The sequence below is a fragment of the Lampetra planeri genome, chromosome 29, assembly GCF_965212315.1.
Source record: "Lampetra planeri chromosome 29, kcLamPlan1.2.h2, whole genome shotgun sequence".
Lineage (NCBI taxonomy): Eukaryota > Metazoa > Chordata > Hyperoartia > Petromyzontiformes > Petromyzontidae > Lampetra > Lampetra planeri.
The window spans coordinates 6,782,838-6,802,828 of record NC_136135.1 but is presented as its reverse complement, the minus strand read 5'-3'; the positions used below and the strand labels follow the sequence as shown (position 1 = coordinate 6,802,828).

Sequence of the window (19,991 nt, the reverse complement as noted above, 5' to 3'; positions counted from 1 at the left end):
GGTTGGCGATTTCTCTCTTTGCCTCCCCTTGAAACTACTCTAATTTGCTAAGGATGCCACTGTCACCACACACCCAAAGCCACTTCCACAAAGCACACAACCACTACATTTTGTTAAGACGTTTATTCATCAAAATTATCAGGCACACATGCAACATAAACTTATGTTATTAACGTGAGCTTCCTATGATGGAAATAATCGTTTGCTTTATTAAAACAGGTCGCGTGAAGATTTCCCCAAATTATTTGTACAATTGCAAACAACAGGAGTAGCTCAGTATTCAAGTAAGAATGGTGTGTGTTGCAACCCCTACAAAAGATGGTATAATCCATGGCCGCACGACCTGAGCCACGAGTGTAAACCACTGGCCCCAGTTGATATGGAGTGTACCATGTTGTATCGGGGTGTTCTGAACCAACTCGCAATGTAGCTACTGCTGTCACAAAAAAACCACACACACACACGTGTATTTTAAACCGAACCAAAGGAATCAGAAAAGTATAATAGATGAGCTAGTTAAAGGCTGTAATCCTACAAGGCAGAATGCTACCTGTCACCCAAACAATATAATCTATAGCTTAAACCTCAACTGTATCATTTCCCATACATTCCCGATAAAAAAATTTATTTACAATTAACTTAGGATATGCAACATTCAGTGAGGAGAGCTGGGAATTTGGCTTGAGGCACACACGATATCTCATCGAATAACAGTCCTTACACATGAGCGCTTTCACACCAAACCGACCAATCTGCTCACACAATTGGGACACCACAATAATCATCAGTCGGGGGGGAGGGGGGGGCACGCAAATGCGTATGTTGAATTTCGTTCACGTCGCCCCTTGAATCCGAAACCAAACATCATCCCGAGAGAAACAAAAAAATGCCGTAACAAATTTCAAGGACAGCTCTGAGAGGGCTCATGGGAAACGCAGATGGCATCAGAGAGAAACCTCTCGTCTTTCATTTCCATAAACCGACCAGCGCTGCCCCCCCCTCCAGTTTGCTGCTGCTGCTGCACACGTTGATGCACCGTAAATCTGGCAATATTTACTTGACAACTTTAACAACTTAAAAAACTGCGTTCACTTTTTAAAAGTCCTCTTTCATTGACCTTCCCCACAAGTCAAAATAGCGGCGGTGGATTGACCTTGCGGCCGTAATGCTCCGCCGCCGAGAAAACATTGTGTACTCCCGTGGTGGTCCGTGCCTTATACCGATGATCGCGACTGCCAAGCCAGCCGAGGAGCGTTCTGGCAAATATCGAGCGAGAAATTAAGCCCTCTCTGGAGGCCTCACTCCGCTGAGCTTTGGAGTGCGCACATATAAAGTAATTAAGCCAAAGCCTTTATGGAATGCGCCATTTCCTACACAGGGGTGAATTTTAAATTCCCGCGGTTACCCCTCTTTACACGATACTGTATCCTGCCCAACCTGAAGAGCTCCATGGGATATAAAAATCACTTATCATTTTCACCCAAGTCTTGACTACTAAAGCCATCATTATTACCCAATGCAACATCGACAAAACTCCAACCCAGAAGGCACAACACAATCAACTCGCAGACTCGGAAGCGGACTGGAGCTTTCACGGGACATCTCGCGATTGTCAAACCACAAACGGATCCAGTGCCCCCCCTTTGTCCGTAACGAAGTCCCGTCCGTGCGGCAGCCACCGCGGCCTCAGTCCTGGATACCGCACAAGAGGTTTGCAGGAACTGCGCGGTCTGTGGAAGACAGGAAAAAATTTACCCGTAAAAACAAAGTTTTTCACTATAAATCCTTTATATGCGTGTTCAATGGGCCACAACCCAGCCCACATTGGTCTTTGAAACGGGCGGCTAGAGTTCTCTCGTCCTCTGGCTTGAGATGGCTGCCACCTATGGGTCAGATGATTGCCTGCCACCATTAAGCAATTTGTAATTAAATCAAATTATTTTTAACCTAAAAAGTGCAACATTTTGGAAAAAAATTTTCACGAAAAGAAATTGTCACGCACAACGAGTTTGTGTGCAAAATGTCAGCTCGATTGGATGACGGGAAGTGGGTTAAAAAACGACCGAAAGATTTGCACGGTCGTAAGCGTGCAAGCAAGTGAACTTAATAAAGGATTTAAAAATAAACCTCAGTGTGGGGTTTTAAGTCGGGTGCTGTGCTGGTGGCCACACGTAATCTGGGAACTTGGAGGAAGAGTTGATGAGACACACAAAGACAAAGCTCCCTCGTATAGCTTTAACAGACTGTTGGGGCAAGTGCTGTTAGCGAGCACCTATGAAGGCCGGAACGGCACACGAGGGGGTGGGTGGCCAGCACCACGCCTGGCCGCCTTTGCCTCCTGAGCGACGATGTTTACGCACCGCACCAGTTACTGATTTGAGGCCGAGTCGAGCTAGGGGAGACCCAGGACTGGTTTAGATAATCATCACTGGTGTTGGCCGCGAGAGGGAATCGAACAACGACTGCCAGGTTCGAAGTGCGGCACGCTAACCGCTCACACACACACATAAGGATGCGGCCAAAAGGAAACAGCGGTCGTAAAATACAAACGCAGGGCATTTGTAGGAGACAGTGCAGCAAGTAGGTTGCTGAAGGCTATCGGTAAAAGTGGAATTGAGTGCAGGCGTTTCAGCACGCACGTCGGTTTCCTCTGATTAACAGCCCTTTCAATCGATCCACTTCTGCGTGGGTCACAGGAATTATTTGACCACACTTCACCATGCTGGTCGGTGTGGGTTGGCGAGGGTGGAGAGGAAAGATGTGGGAGCGTAGTACGGTACAACAATGTATTTTTTCCTGCACTGCCCTCTGCTGCCCACAGCGTAGCCTTTAAATACCAGTTGTTGTCCTACCCCCTGTTGGCGATGTAGGGTGCAAACGAAGTTCAGCATACACACAACAGTGCTGGGCTTTTTTTGCTGGCTGCTGGGAAATTTGGGCCTTTGGGCCTGTGGCGCTTATCTTACCTTAAAGTAATTTATACAGTGCCTTAACCAAGGCACTTTACAGAGAATTAAGAAGGGTGCATATGAAGAATGCAATGGCGGAGATGAGGTGAATAAAATAGATGAGAGGAAGCAATCGGCGAATCTGTGATGCGTGGATTCTGTGAAAGCGAAATTGATGACAGTAAATGATGATGAATGGATTGAATGAATGAGGAAGGAGTGATAGCCATATCATGAGAATATGAAGAGGGAGCAGTGGCGGTGGTGGTTATGAGCGGGTGATTCAAGGGGGGGGGGGGGGTCCGTGGGGTGAGCTAGGAAACAATAAGCGAGTTGAGTGAGGAGCGGAAATTAGCGAGCGAAGGCGACTGCTGAATGTGGAGGGGGAGGTTTGTTCCAGTGAAGGGGGACGAGAAGAGAGAGCGACAGCGTTGATCGAGCACAAGGAGCAGGAGGAGGAACAGAGAGAGAGAGAGACAGCAAAGATTGCGAGCGTAGGGGGGTGGGGCGAGAAAGCGACGTGTACAAAGATACAAGAGTGGCAAGACATCGTGGGGGGCAACTGTGGTTTGTAAACATCAATAGACGCGACAGCGGGTAGCTGGCCGTACCGATCTGCTTGGGCTTGGGCAGGTTCAAGTTGTTCATGAGTTCCACGAACTGGGGCAGCGGCTTGGTGAAGCGAGGGTTAAACTTTTTCTCCTCTGCCACGGTGCTCATTGTTTGACCTTTTGGGGAGGGCATTGGGAGGGTGGGGGGCAGCACAAGGGCAGGTCGATCAAGATGCCGTTCAAAGTTCATTTATTAGGTATAGCCCTGTGAGCCACTCGGCTCTTGAATTGGGTGCAACCGCAACAAACAAAAAACAAAAACATGAACAAGAATACATCTTATAGTGACTATGTGCAAATAGAAAATCCAAGAAAAGACAGCAACATATTGCAGAAAAATCACCGTACACCAACCCGGTGCAAATATCCCAGTGGGATGCAAGTCAAATAACAACAACCACAAGACAACTTAGATTAAGGCCATCAGTCTAACTCTGTACTACAACAAACAAACATGGCCAAACCATTTCGAAAATCACCAAAATAAAGCCATAAAAGCAATGAAACAGTGGTCATAGGAACTGAGACCGAATTTTCACAATAAACGACGTAAACAACATGTATTAACAAACTCTGCAGCCATAGCTGGTTGCATGAGTCCGTATGTATGGATTGTGTGCGTGCGTGGCGCGGTCGTTCATCGTTTTTATTTTCAGATTCATCGCTCTATCGGTGCATCGTCAAAAGTGACGAATTGATTGAAACACCGCTGAGCTGGCCGTTACCGATCTGCTTGTTTGCAAAAGAAGTTACCAAATTGTTATCAAGTGTTGAGACTCACGATGTTAAGGCTGGAAGAGGCAAATTATATTTTAAGCAACCTTTACGAAACAAAAAGTCGAACCTTTTTTTGCCATGTGTAAAAATTCCAGGATTAGAGTCACCTAAAATGTAAGATCCTCAAAGGATGTAAAAAATTCTTGCACATTTGTGAAGTAGTGAAAGCATCTTATGAAGCCACGTGTAATTACAAAGTTGAAAACACATTTACAGAACTCGTTTCAGTTTCTACTATGTTGAATTGCTGTGGCACAGCTGTTAACGAATACAACTTCGACTTTGTTGTCAACTAATTTAGTTGTTTGTTTGTGCAGGCATGGGTTTCGTGTCGTGTGAAAGTCCTCTATCCATCCCATCAGGGGAGCCCGGAGGGAGGTTGAACCCCCCCTCGCCTCTGCCGAAGGTTCAATTCCGCCCAAAATTCTTAGCCAATTCAGAATATGTTGGTACAACATTTACGGCAATTAAGAGATTGGCGTCACAGCCTTTCCTCCTTTAGACGGGGTGAGGGGGCGGTGCGAGAACTCGAGCAGAATGCACAATAGACGTCACAAGACTGTGTCACTACTCATTCTAACCCACGTTTAATGTTTGTTCAGAGTTTGTTCAACATTTTTTTGAGTTTGTTTAATAGTGACATCATCACCCCTCCGCCCCGCCCCAATTTTTTTTATTGCAACTCAACGTGAGCCGGCTACAAAACGCCAAACAGGGGGTTGGGGGGGGGACAGAAACTCTGCGAACAGCAACCCCGATTTCGGCACGACAGGGCCCAATGAAGTGGGGAAATTGAGCTCACTGCCCCACCCAGGTGGGGGCCACGTGGGGGGTTAGATGAAGATTTCCCCCAACCCCCACATCCCCCCCCACCTCCTTTAGAACTGTGTGGTGTTGTGTACCCGTGTAGTCGTGGGCTGGGTAGAGGGCGCAGTCTCCCGGCAGAGAGAGGATCTTCTCGTGCACGGACTGGTACAGCTTTGTGGCGTCGCCTGCAACGGCACGGGATGATTCGTACACAATGAACGTTGCGCGCATACTACCCGAGTTCATGCCAGGGACGTGCCCTCGGTGGTGTGATGAACGCGTCATGGGATTGATGAAGACGTTTTTGAATGAGATCAAATTCACTACACTTACAAATTACGGACTGGTTTTGTATTTGACGAATTTGAATTTCGGATGTTCAGATCATTTATATCGTGTAATAAATTAATGTGTCTTTGTGTTAGTAAACATCACTACACACCGATATGTGAGATTTGATGCGTGAAACTCGAGCTTCAGAATAGATCATTGATGGATCGTTACGCCACTACATATGTTATGGATGTGATGCCGATTATCGTACGAATATGAAAAATCTCAAAATTGGGAGATATGAAATTTTATACAAGCCGAAAAAAATCCATTTAAGATTAATCCGAAGAATGACATCAGAGGAAATTACGTACAAAGGTTGCGTGTCATGTGGCGTCGGACACGCTTAACGATTTGATAATCAAAAACAAGATATGAAATTTCCCCTTTAAAATCCCAAAACGTAAACATTTTAAAGTAAAACCTCACCCTTTCTACCTCTAATCATCTATCTATAGATAGGCGGATGAGAAAGCCACTGCTCAAGGGGCAAGTGTGGCACACGGCAGCTCACCCTGTTGGAAGTCCGTGCGCCCGCAGCCCCGGATGAGCAGGGCATCCCCCGTGAATGCCATGCTGTGGTCCGACAGCACGTAGGTGAGGCAGCCGTCCGTGTGTCCTGGGGTCGAACGCACCTCCAGTGTCTGGCGGGCAGACAGCGGTCATTTCATTTTAAGTCGTAGCCTTGCGTCTTCATTCAACGAAAGCCCGTGGGATTTTAGTTGAGTCTTCAACCACACTGGTGCTCAGAACTGGTACAGATGTTCACTCGTTACTCGTGTCAGCAGTGGCCAGGAATCAAACGCTGGTCGCGTGGTTCATAGCAGTGCTGATCTAGCCAGATTTTGTATTTATTTTAGTCTCAGTCTAATCAACTACAGCCAATAGGATATTAGTCAAGTCTTAAGTCTGTTGATTTCATGTGGTCATTCTCGTTAGTCTCGTCAACTAAAGCAGTCAAACGTTCGGATCGCTCTTAGCCATCACATTACGTTTGGTTCTGTACTTAATTTGGCAGAATTCCGACTGACAATTATCGGTCCCACTGTCATGTGATGAACATGAAATCTCAGTGGCAGAATGGGTGGGAGAGTGCTGTCCTCGACTGCGTGGCACAGAGGTCACTGGAAGGGATCTCAGAGGTAGGTCTGTGATATCCTCTTCCGTGGGACACTATCCAACATGCAAGGGCTGCACTGCGAGGCGAGAGATCCAAACGGAAACTTTGTCTCATGACGTGACGTCAATAACGCAGAATCAAATTTGTTTTTTTTTAATACATAGGATGTGGGTGCTGCATACACATTTGTGGGTAATGCAGATACACAAACGGGCATTTCCATCGGAAATTCGCATTCAATATGCAGTGTATCTATGCATCAGCATCATGCCTTTGTGATACCCTGTGGCAAAAATTTTGAAAGTAACAGAGAAAACACTCAGCTTTTTTGACACTGAAAACAATGACACAAGGCACCGATGGACAACGTAGCCTGGGAGGCATTTATGAACGCATTCTGTTGTAAAATCAAAATGTCTTTTTGTAGAAATTGACGGGAAGAAAAATAAAACCTAAACATCGCTGAGCAAATTAAAATTTACGCTTAAATCAAGCGCCGCCACAAGCAGCAACACGTGGACGTGCACACACAGCGTACTTACAAACTTCCCAAACTTGATGGTGTCGCCCTCCTTGATGTGAATGTCGGCCAGCGCTCCGCTGTCGCCCGAGATGATGCTCTTGCAGCCGGACAGCTTCTTCTTGAGCATCCCCGTGCCAGTCACATGGTCCGCGTGGCAGTGAGTGTTTGCTGAATGGAGCCGAACACACAAAAGACAAAGATCTCCCCCACCCCATATAGCCTTAACAAACTGCAGGGACACAAGTGCTTTTAAGAGAGCACCTATGAAGGCTGGAAGGACACACGAGGGGCTGGGTGACCAGCACCACACCAGACCGCTTTGTCTCCCTATAAGCGATGCTTACACAACACAACAGGTAATCATTTAAGGCTGAGTCGACCTAGGAGAGGCCTAGGACCGGTTCATATAATCGTCACCGGTGTTGGCCGTGAGCGGGAATCAAACTCATGCCGCTGGATTCATAGCGCGGTGCGCTAACCACTGCACCACTACCGAGCACACACATGCATGCACGCACACACGGTCAACCAGGAAGTTTCATTTTTTTTATTCTCTATTTCCTGTTTTCCTCGCTGTTTCTCTCCGAACTATGTTCTAACGGCGCTATAAGTGGCACGTGACGAGAGGAAGACAGTTTTACCGACACGCACAATTCACGTACCGCGAGCGTAGGAATCTGTTTTGAACCGACGAATCAATGCATCGCTATCAACCTAATACAGGTTTTCCCCTCGCTTGATGCGTGTTCGGGTCTGTGCAATTCCACGTATATGCGGCTGACCCTATTTCTACCCAAAAATTCGTTGTTCGTGGTTTGAATTCACTACGATGCAGCCATGCGGTCGCACGTGGGATGGCCTCGTGTTTACTGTATGCGAGACTTGGCAGTCAGCTGCCTTCGTGTGGTTTCGCTTTCTGGGCCCCTTTTCTTCCAACGCATCTACTACCGCACAAAGCGAAGGAAACATGGACAGCCAACTCTCAATTTTCCAGGGTACCAGAGGGAAAGGCCCAAAGCATGCGATTTAGGCAATAAAACATGATCGTTTACTTACGTAGTATTGGCGAGGATGAAAATTTTGTGCCGCGTTTGTTTCTTAAAGTAATCGGCCACCGAGTCACGGGTGAGAAGCAGCTAGTAAATGTAACCCGGACAAAATCTCACGCGGAACAGGGGGAGATCATACAAACTCCGCAGAGAAAGGGCACCCGAGTCGGGAATCGAATCCAGGGGCTTGCTCCAGTGTTCGTTTGTCTACAGTGCAACTGCACCTTGAGACGCCGTGTGGGACACAGCGTGCGCGTGTTGCCGTACCGGCATACACCAGCTTCACTCCGATCTCATTGACGATGCGCAGGTCCCTGTCGACGGTCTCCAGCACGGGGTCGATCAGCACGGCCTCGCGGCTGTCCGCATCCGCCAGCAGGTAGGTGTACGTGGAGCTCACGTGCTCAAACAGCTGTGGGCGGACGAGCACGCGCACAAACACACGCACGTACACACACACACACGTAAATAAACAACACGCATTTATATAATGCATAAGGTTTTTTTGGGGTGTTAAGATCGCGTGAATATAAATGCGTCGTTAACCAGAGGTCGCAAACGGGTTTTGATTCCTTACCCGTACCCAGCCGGGTACAGGTACCCGTTTCCTACCCGTACCCTACCCGAAATGAGTGACAAACGGTTACTCACCAGTGACTCACGGCCTACCCGTACCCGGCCGCACCAGGGTCGCAACGGCTACCCGTACCCGGCCGGGTACGGGTAGCCGGGTATCGGGTAGGGTACGGGTATCGGGTACCCGGTTGCGACCTCTGTCGTTAACCCAACATCACCTGCCAAAGGCAGTAGCACAGTGGTTAGCGCACTGCTCTATACGAAAATCCGGTGAGCGGCGTGTGATCATGTAGAGTGCTGTGCTGTTATATTGTTAACCGTATATGTATTTGAACCGGTCCTGGCCCCCCACCCGCCTTAACTAACCTGCATTGACCACAGTGCTGAAGTATGGTCGATCAATCCCCACAACTAACACATTGTGAGGAGGTCTTCATCCAGTCGTGGATTCACTTTATAATTATTGTTATATCATTCTGAAGTTATCAAGACCATGACGGAGGTTATACACGAAACAATGGATTTGTGTAGTATTTTAACAACAAAATGCACGGTCATGTGGCCTAAGCCATCACTCCAATCAAATACCAAAGAGCGTTTGCAAATCTTAACAAACAAAAAAAGCCACTTTGAGAATTCTTACAAACAATGACAGCCAGCAGATACTGCACTCTGCGATAGCGTGCAAAATGCATTATCAGTAAGGCCGCCTGTGATAGCGGCTGACCCTTGAGAACCATCCGAGACCGACTGTGGACTGGATTTCAACACCCTGACACGGCATGAGTGAGCGCAAATGCGCTCAACGTGTTTGAAAGTGAACCCCTGAATCACTGCGTTAAGTTCCGTCAGTTGCAACCACGTGATGGCAACATTGTTCATTCACACGCGAGCAAAGCAGCCACCACAAGCAGCCTCGGAAAAGTCTCGCCCGCATGGATAGCATCTGCACACTCACGGTCCATTCAGATAACAGGCTTTATCTGCGTCCTCCGCACGGAAACATAAACCAAGAAAAACACACAAATTCTGAACAGACTTCTCTAAACGAGCTAGTTCAGTGGAGTCTGTCTCTATAACACCCCGTGTCAACCCATATGGTTTACCTGTAATCTTGTACAGGGAAATTACGTTCAGGTCCATACGGCGTACAGCCGTTTCAATACGGGCAAAACATTTTTTTCTCTATTTGTGATTCTCCCTTGTGATGGGACTTTGTAGGATGAACTTTGAGATTTATAATAATAAGGTCTGAATTGGTCTATAAAAAGGTAGGCAATGATAAGGTGTTGACAGATAAGCTATGCTATAAGGGGTGCACAGATGCTGTGTTATGGCAGGCCAAGGACAAATTGAAATCAATTCATTACTCCATTTGGTGGGAGCGCCAATCTTGTAGGCGCAAGGCTAATCGTGACGGTGAAAAGTTTTATGCACGAAAGTAGAGCCTGCGACACCACTGACAGGTGTACCTTAGGAAAGGAATGATTGCCTTCCTTCTTGCCCCATCTTCGATCAGATGTGAAATGTGTGTATTGACACCATTGGAACCTCATTTGCCAGTAAAAAATATGATAATTGTTTTTTTACCCTTCTATTTGGCAACAAAACTGACACACAAAATAAGTATAACCCGTAAAAACAAAGTTTTTCACTATAAATCCTTTATATGCGTGGCGGCTAGAGTCCTCTCGTCCTCTGGCTTGAGATGGCTGCCACCTATGGGTCAGATGATTGCATTGCACCATTAAGCAATTGGTAATTAAATATATTTTTGTCCTAGAGTGTAAAATTTTTGAAAAATTTTTTCACGAACATTAATTGTCACGCACAACGAGTCTGTGTGGAAAATGTCAACTCGATTGGATCACGGGAAGCACGGGAAGTGGGTTAAAAAACGACCGAAAGATTTGCACGGTCCTAAGCAAGCAAGCGAACTTAATATAAAGGATTTTAAAAATGTGTCAGTTTTGTTGCCAGATAGAAGGGTAAATAAACAATTATCATGTGTGTATTGGTTCAAAACAAATAGACGTCAGAATAAGATGAGGAAAATAAAGTGATGGTGGATTATATTGACCCCGGCGAGCAATACGTCACTGTAAACATTTCTACAAACCACAAAGCCTGGAAAGCCAGCAATGAAGTGTGAAAACGCGCTGCAGTAAAACTGGGATTCATTATCGCGTCTAAATGTAACCGTATTTCAAGACGCGGTAGAAAAAAGCGTTTTGTTTGTTGTATAAAAGGATCAATACAGTCATAGACAGGAGATGGGCCTTAGCCTCGACTTGAAGTGGGGCAGACTATCAACAGTACCGACAGCTAAGGGGAAGGGAATTGCAGACTATGGAGACAGCAGAAGAGAAAGAGCGACCTCCCACTGGCTGCTGGAGTTGAGAGTGCTGAGAGGAGAGAGGTGGGCACATTGCTCATGTACCAAGTTGCCAAATAAATATTGCTGGAGTTAAACTTTGACTGTGTTATACTTCAGACAAGATTCTTAGACCTCTTGGCCTTGTTCGATGTAAAATGTAAGCAACAACAAAAAGCAGTGAACAATTTGGTCATGAGTTAGGGTTAGGATAGGGAAATCATGCATGATGGGGTTTTTTTTTCTTGAAACACCACAGCGAGTCTAAGCGGGGCATTCCAACGAGAAAAATAAAGTAATTGTGTGCATCTTCTTGGTTCTTTCGGTAAAGTCACGTAGAATGGAAATAATAAAATAATAAAAATAAAACATAATAAAATAATTCTCACGACGTTTCAGACTCTGTCTCCTCGACAGACCTGTTCTCCACCTGAGGACGGCTACTTGCGTTGTGGCCGAAACGTCGTGAGAATAATTTTATTATGTTTTATTTTTATTATTTTATTATTTCCATTCTACGTGACTTTACCGAAAGAACCAAGAAGATGAATTCCTGCAGTCACGAAAGCTTTAAATCCAAATTTAATAGTGTGCATACAACAAAATGACGGTAAGATGTGTCCACAAGTCACTGAAAAATGTCAACGTCATGTTTGCTTACCAATTTGTGTATTTGGTGGGCATGGGTTTGGGTGCTACAACAATAATCATCGTGCAATTATTGAACAAATTTTCTAAACGTCCTATCATGAACCGACTCCATAAAGTCAGGCTTTGCCAAAACACTCATAAGACCCCGACTGAAAATATGACTGCTATCTCTGCATGTTTTAACACCCTTTTAGAATCACAAAACTGTGATAACAACACACTCAAGAATCAATGACCCCATCAGCTGATTTGTTTTGGAATTTACAGAATTCCTTTTGATCGGCACACACAATCATTCCATCTCAAATGCCCTGGAAATGACATGATGGGGGAAAAAAAGGACCACATGATAAGATTCACCCTGAAATGATATCCTAGTAAAATATTGACTCTAAAACAGGTCGGCAAACATCAATTTATCTGCAAAGACTAGATGCTAGCTAGCAGGAGATCCTAGTTGGTGGTCAAGTGTGGTTGGGCATCATGATGCCCAACAATAATCCATTACATATGTGTGTAACAACCCAAATCTAAAATCATCTCTCACAGTATTCTCCAGATTACAGAGTGTACATATTCTCCAGTATGTAATGCCAAAGTTGGGGCAGCGTCTTATTATTCTGTAGGTTTGTGTTTGTTTGACCAGATTTGTATAACTTTATTGATACCGGGCACAAGTTTGGGTTGAGTATGACTTTGCGGAGCATCTTATAATGCAGAAAATATGGTATTGAGTTAAAAGACACAAACGTCACTTCCTCTAAGAGATTGAAGTTTTTCAAGAGGGTTATTAAATCACATTTAAATAAGCCAAATCAAAGTGTCCCTGCAACAAATGAGCAATGTGGTGGGCCATCATCACCAGTGGCAGCCAACATAAGCGGTGTAAATTCCACATCCTCTTTGGGTAAATGCCACTAACATGGTAACTAAATAAAAACACACACACACGGTCAGGGGCGATGTGCCCGTGCGAACAATCATCGGCAAAAAAAACTCACTGGCGCTGACAACACCAGCAGCTGGACTTTGTATCAACGTTTTTCAATTTTCCACACGACGATGAACCAGAGGTAAAAGGCCACAATAACCCCATGTCGTCCCTGTAAAGCATTCAAACTGAGCATGTTTTTTTTTAAATTAAAGCTCAATGTTCAATGCTACGAATACCTATCTATGTCCAGTTTAGTTTTGGTGTATTGTTCAATACACCAAAACTATTGTTCAATACACCAAAACTATTGTTAAAAACAATTGACACCCATTGAAGATGTAAAACTTCATATTCTTTGGGTCTTTCGGTAAAGCCACGTAGATAGAAAATAATAAAACTATCATGACGTTTCAATCGCTTGTGTTGCGATCGAAACGTCGTGATATTTTTGATTATTTTTCTATCTACGTGGCTTTACCGAAAGACCCAAAGAATATCAACTGCTGCAGTCACGAAAGCTTTAAGTCAAGATGTAAAACTGCATTTATTTTGTTTTCAGGCCACTGCAAAGAACACGTGTAAAAAGGCTTCGTACAAATTTAAATCAAGCACAGCAGTTATTGCGTAAATGGCATTCCGTCTCTTGACAATTTAATGTAAAAATACTGAAGTCTGAAAATACCAGCTCTCCGTTAACATGGCATAGCATTAAATTACAGTTCATAAGAGTTTGCTTACGTATACAGCATCTGAATGAAAAAAGCTGTGTTTGCTACTCGATGCTTACTCCTGTAGTGGTAGACTGCTTAAACGTTAATCTTAAACTATTGATTTGTCAACTATTAAAGTCTTCTTGGTTCTTTCGGTAAAGTCACGTAGAAGGGAAATAATAAAATAATAAACATAAAACATAATAAAATACAATTCTCACGACGTTTCGGCCACAACGCAAGCAGCCGTCCTCGTTGTGGCCGAAACGTCGTGAGAATTGTATTTTATGATGTTTTATTTTTATTATTTTATTATTTCCCTTCTACGTGACTTTACCGAAAGAACCAAGAAGATGAATCCCTGCAGTCACGAAAGCTTTAAATCGAAAATATTAAAGTGTCCCAGGGTTCTTGGAACCACGCAGTGTGATGTACAATCTCTAAGTCAGTCAAATTTGCTCCATTTCTCTTCTATAAAGAAGGGCCAATGCCCAAAACGTCAGCCACCTGTTTGTTTTTTTGCCCTGTAATGAGTGTTAATAATGAATGTGGCGACAGTGTAGACAAATGACAACCTACACACGTTCTAACTGAATACTGCACTATATGAAACAGAAAAGTTTGTACTTTTAGCGGTGAGGCATTCAATGTGTACAAAGCTGGGTACTGCCATTTCGAATCCCGCATTGCATTTACTGTATTTGCACAGACATTTTTTTCCATGAACGTATCACAGACTCGTGGCCTATTTATTCTGGTGAATAATTGAGGGCATCAATAGGCTAGGAGGACCATAAATTGTCACGCGCGTTGCACGCACAACCACACACAGAATGCCAAACATGTCATCCAGTGGCCTTGGCTGAAACAGGTTTTGAGGAGTGTTCAACACGTATTGTTGATTGTGAATGGAATTTCCACATTCCTATAACTGTAGGTAGACCCACGTTAAGATTACCTGTTCACCATGACCTCTGTGTGTAAAAAGGTGCAAAGTGCAGCCCCGCAATGACCTGCTCAAGCCACTGCCGGCAGAAGGACCTCCCCTAGAGGGGAGTTCGAGAGAAGAAGCCATCTCGGAGGCTATTTTGGCCTACTCTTTCACACCGGTCAGCCGTCTTGGAAGACGTGACATACATGTATATTACTATACAAGGCACTTCCAAACAAATGATTACAACAGTTAAAACACAGTTGGTCCTTCCCAGCTGGTGGTGCAGTCTCAGCAAAGAACTTGTTATCACTTTGACAAATCCACAGGTGATGATGATGATGAAGATTGAGTCAACCTATACCAGCATCGCATTGCTAGATCTGGCAACAGGGGGGGGGGAGGCTGCTACTCTGCCAAGTGAACCACACGAAAGATAAACGACGAATCATGGTGTAAGTCGTGCTTCAAAACCAATTGGTGACAGTGCTCATGTCTGCTGTGTTGCGCAGAGCTCGTGGTGGACAATTTCCCATGTACAGTACTGCATGTACATGTACCACAAAGGAAACTACACACAGCAACAGCAGCAACAACAAAACCCTGTTGCCACGGTATTTGTTCACTACCTGTCAAAAGGCAAGTCCTTGTGGAAGGTTTTTGGCTTTAATTCCGACTGCACTCGTGTACCAGGCTAGGTGCACGCCGAGTCCCACGTGTGCCACACACACACACAACACACATTCTCCAAGATTTCACAGCGCTCGTGCCAGGCTAGGTGCACTTCGAATCCGTACACGAATGACACGCACACTCGCTCACAGATCACCCAGCTCACCTCACATACACACACCGTGACACACACACACCATGATACACACATACAGAGACACACACACACCGTGACATACACACACCGTTACGCACACACACACACCATGACACACACACACCATGATACACACATACAGAGACACACCGTGATACACACACCATGATACACACATACAAAGACATACACACACCGTGACACACACACACCGTGACACAAACACACCGTGACACACACCATGACACACACACACCGTGACACACACCATGACACACACACACACCATGATACACACATACAGAGACACACCGTGATACACATACAGAGACACACACCGTGACACACTATGACACACACTATGACACACACACACCGTGATACACACACACACCATGACACACACACACACACCATGACACACACACCATGACACACACACACCATGACACACACACGACACACCATGACACACACACACACCATGACACACACACTCTATGACACACACACACCGTGACACACACCATGACACACACACACACCATGATACACACATACAGAGACACACCGTGATACACATACAGAGACACACACCGTGACACACTATGACACACACTATGACACACACACACCGTGATACACACACACACCATGACACACACACACACACCATGACACACACACCATGACACACACACACACCATGACACACACACGACACACCATGACACACACACACACCATGACACACACACTCTATGACACACACACACCGTGACACACACACACACTATGACACACACACGACACACCATGACACACACACACACCATGACACACACACACCATGACACACACACCATGACACACACACACCATGACACACACACGACACACCATGACACACACACTCACCATGACACACACACTCTATGACACACACACCGTGACACACACACACACCGTGACACACACACACTATGACACACACACGACACACCATGACACACACACACACCATGACACACACACACCATGACACACACACCATGACACACACACCATGACACACACACGACACACCATGACACACACACGACACACCATGACACACACACTCTATGACACACACACTCTATGACACACACACCGTGACACACACACACCGTGACACACACACACGACACACCGTGACACACACACACGACACACCATGACACACACACACGACACACACACACACCTTGACAAACACACACATCGCGACACACACTCACCAACAATTCAACTAAAAGCCGTCGTCACAACTCGCCTGGCGGAAGATGAGTCCCTCCGGGGGCGGCATGGCGCCCACGTGGGCAGCGGCGTGGGAGCTGAACCGGAGCGAGCCCCAGCTGGGCAGCAGCAGCAGCCGAGGCGGGCAGGTAGGGGCAGCAGGGGCAGCAGGGGCAGCTGGGGCAGGGCAGTAGCCCGAGGCTTTGGTGGTGGTGCCGCACAGCAGCAGCCCGTGGAGACGCCTGGACGCAGGCACCACTCTGGCCGTAGCCCTCAGCAGCCTTGTCGTCTGCATTTAAGCGGCGTTATCTGCAACACGGGGCGGTCTGAGTAAACAAATTTGTTGTTTTTCTGGTTTTCGCCACCGCCGCCGTCGCCAGGAGGAGGCGGAGGGATGTTCGGTGCGGTGGTGGGGTGAGGGCGCGTGGAGTTGGCCGAGTCCGCGGGTGGCTGGGCGTGGATCTTTATGGCTTGATGACCCACACCCAGAGACCCACCCCACTACGCCACACCCAGACACCCCCACCCCACACCCACCCAGAGACACCCACCCCCACCCCACACCCACCCAGAGACACCCACCACACTACCCCAGACCCAGACACCCCCACCCCACACCCACCCAGAGACACCCACCCCCACCCCACACCCAGACACCCCCCCCCCCTACACCCACCCAGAGACACCCACCCCCACCCCACACCCAGACACCCCCACCCCACACCCACCCAGAGACACCCACCCCCACCCCACACCCAGACACCCCCCCCCCACTACCCCACACCCAGACACCCCCACCCCACACCCACCCAGAGACACCCCCCACTCCCCACTCCCCTAGGGCAATATCCGAGCCCCTCCCCCTCCTCTGCCCCCCAACCATCCCACAGTGACCCCCCCCCCGGCCCTCCACAACCCCCAGCTACCCAGGCCTCTCCACTCCCTCCACTGCCCAACCTTCGCCCATTCACTTGTACAGCTGACACCCCACACCCCCCCCCCACACACCCCCCCCCACACCACCCAGACCCCCCCACACCCCCCACACACCTTCACCTCTCTGACCGTGTCCTTGCTGCCCAGCCCTGCCCTTTGTACCCCTTCACTGCCCTGTACATCCCCTCTCCTCTCCCACCCCAAACTCGCCTCCCCCCACCCTACAGACCCTCCCCCCATCCAGACAGACGAGGCAGCCCTTCCCAATAACACCCCCCACCCCCCCACTCACTCACTCACTCCCAGCAGCTCAGTTCACCTTGCACGAAGCCTTCTACACAGCACGTCTGCGCACGTGGACACGGGCAATGGTGAGCCCCAAGTGCCCGGTCATCCCACTTTAAACCAAACCAGCCCCCCCCCTACAGTCCTCCAGCTGTCCAATCCGATTCCTTTCCTCCCTCTAACATCAACAACAAACGTGTTCCCTCTTACCACCCCCTAGTCCAGCCTCCCACGACTCCCCGCTTCTAGGGCCCCTGCCATTCCCTAACCACCCACCCTATATCCTTGCGTATCCCCTCCTCCTACCGCCCCCATCCCCAACACAACACTTGCAGTCCACGCACCGTACAGGTCCATTGCGTAGGGCTCCCACCCTGCCCCTTACCCCCCCTACTGACTTCCTGCTGCGACGGCGATCGTGCGAGCTCACAAACGATGCCGGAGTCACGATTCCAGCCCTGCGCGTCGATTTGGTTTCTTGGCGTAAGTTCCGATTGATCATCCGCCTGTGCTGTCCCCCTGTACGCAGCGTTAGTGCGTTGTTGCTGTACGTGGAGCGGTGGTGGAGCGGTTAGCGCCACGGCGACCCGAGTTCGATTCGCGTTTACGACGATCCACACCGGTGACGATTTATCTGAACCGTGTCCTTTGGTGACCTTGCCGAGATCGACTCGGCTTTGAATTGAGCACCGGGGAGACAAAGGTGGCCGAGCTTGGTGCTAGGGTCACCCCCAGCCAGCCCCTGCCTAACAGCACTTGCCCCAACAGTCTGTTAAGGCTGTGCGGGCAGATCTTCGTTGTACGGGTCTATGGCAAGCTGTGCTTGTCTGCTGTATTATACTGCGTACCGTGCTGGTGGAGCATACTTACTTGCAGTCCGAGCCACAATTGAACGGAATTAAAATGTGAATTCATTGCGTCTTGACTGTGACTGTGGGGGGAGGGGCCCCTTAAGAAAATGGAACGCAAACTGAAAAGTGCGCACGGATGCATCAAATTGGAATGGCAACAGACCGGAGGAAAGTGGACTGACTGGGTTAGAATTTGAACATCAACACGTGGGTTAAAGCCATAAAACTTCAAACATTTGTTTTACCAGTGTAAGGGCCACTGAGCTGTATAGCTCCTTTTCAGAAGCGACCTGTCCCACAAATCATGAATAGCTCAAAGAGGTGGCTTATCACGTGGAAATGTATAGCAGCCAAATCCTCTAAACACGTGTTGATTCGAAATGTTGAAGGAACTGGATGACCGGGAGAGACAAGCAGGCATCGACAGGATCGGGATCGAACCCACGTCCTCCTGTATACCAGTCGATGTAGTTAACATCTCCTAGCCACCGTGATTAAGAGACACTAGGTTGATTTGAGAAAGGGACACATCGATAGAATTCAGCCAGCGGTCGAGACTCTCTACACGCTTGGCTACGTACGGCACGAAAGAAGTTCCAACAATACATTACGGAGCGGTAGCCAAATGCGGCATAAACGCGCCCCTTTACACATCGACCATCCACGGTGGAGACGGAGCAATGCAATCACCTCTCGTGCTCAGAGCTCGATAGATTGTTGGCATCATGAGGCCTTAAATACAGCAGTGGATAGATCACGTCTCATCTTCTTGGTTCTTTCAGTAAAGTCACGTAGAATGGAAATAAAAAATTAATTAAAAAAATATCACGTGACTTTACCGAAAGAACCGAGAAGATGAATCCCTGCAGTCACGAAAGTTTTAAATCGAAAGATCACGTCTCATTATGATGGAACGTGCGATTCCATACGTTAATCGATACAGAGGAATCACTGAATCGTAACACCCGCCCGCACACACCATGAGAGCCCAGCCCATAGTCACGTCCACAGAGGCATCCATATACGGGTAGAAGGGGGTGTGGTCACTTATAATTATGCGATGCCCATTGGCTGGCTGTCATAGCAATGATGCCCACCCACGTGACTGTGAATTAACCGTGGGAGGGAACGGCAGGGAGGTGGCCACGTGGTGACTTTGACCTGAAAGAACCATGGCATTGAGTCCAGGTCGTAACATTATATCAGTGTGTGTATATACGTGTGTACATATTTAACCGTTTTTTGTACGACACGATACTAAAATGATGATTAACAGTTTCTGAACTTTATATATTTTTGTGATGTGTTCTACTGGTACAATTGCACATTAGACCTACACTACTTGAATGTTCTTCAATTGCAGTCCACTCCATCATATAAGCCTGCCACGTATCATGCAATCATTGCATCCTAGAATCCCACCTAGATCTGGAAAACGCTGGCAAACAGAATGGAACAACGCACATAC

At 47.3% G+C, this 19,991-nt stretch overlaps 1 protein-coding gene across 2 annotated transcripts; it reads right to left on the bottom strand.

The window, feature by feature from the left end:
- Nucleotides 1–108: 108 nt before the first annotated feature.
- ETHE1 (ETHE1 persulfide dioxygenase) lies at nucleotides 109–17,810 on the bottom strand. 2 transcript variants are annotated; one of them, XM_078608194.1, is made up of 8 exons: nucleotides 17,707–17,810; nucleotides 16,489–16,760; nucleotides 8,436–8,580; nucleotides 7,139–7,287; nucleotides 5,991–6,120; nucleotides 5,239–5,328; nucleotides 3,560–3,676; nucleotides 109–1,730 (listed from the first exon to the last, which is right to left on the bottom strand). In XM_078608194.1, the coding sequence occupies exons 2-8, from the start codon at nucleotides 16,744–16,746 to the stop codon at nucleotides 1,687–1,689; spliced, it is 933 nt and encodes a 310-aa protein (XP_078464320.1). In that variant the 5' UTR covers nucleotides 16,747–16,760; nucleotides 17,707–17,810; the 3' UTR covers nucleotides 109–1,686. The 2 variants fall into 2 exon arrangements, with proteins under 2 accessions (XP_078464320.1, XP_078464322.1); XM_078608196.1 differs by lacking the exon at nucleotides 17,707–17,810 and having other exon boundaries at nucleotides 16,489–16,888.
- Nucleotides 17,811–19,991: the final 2,181 nt, after the last annotated feature.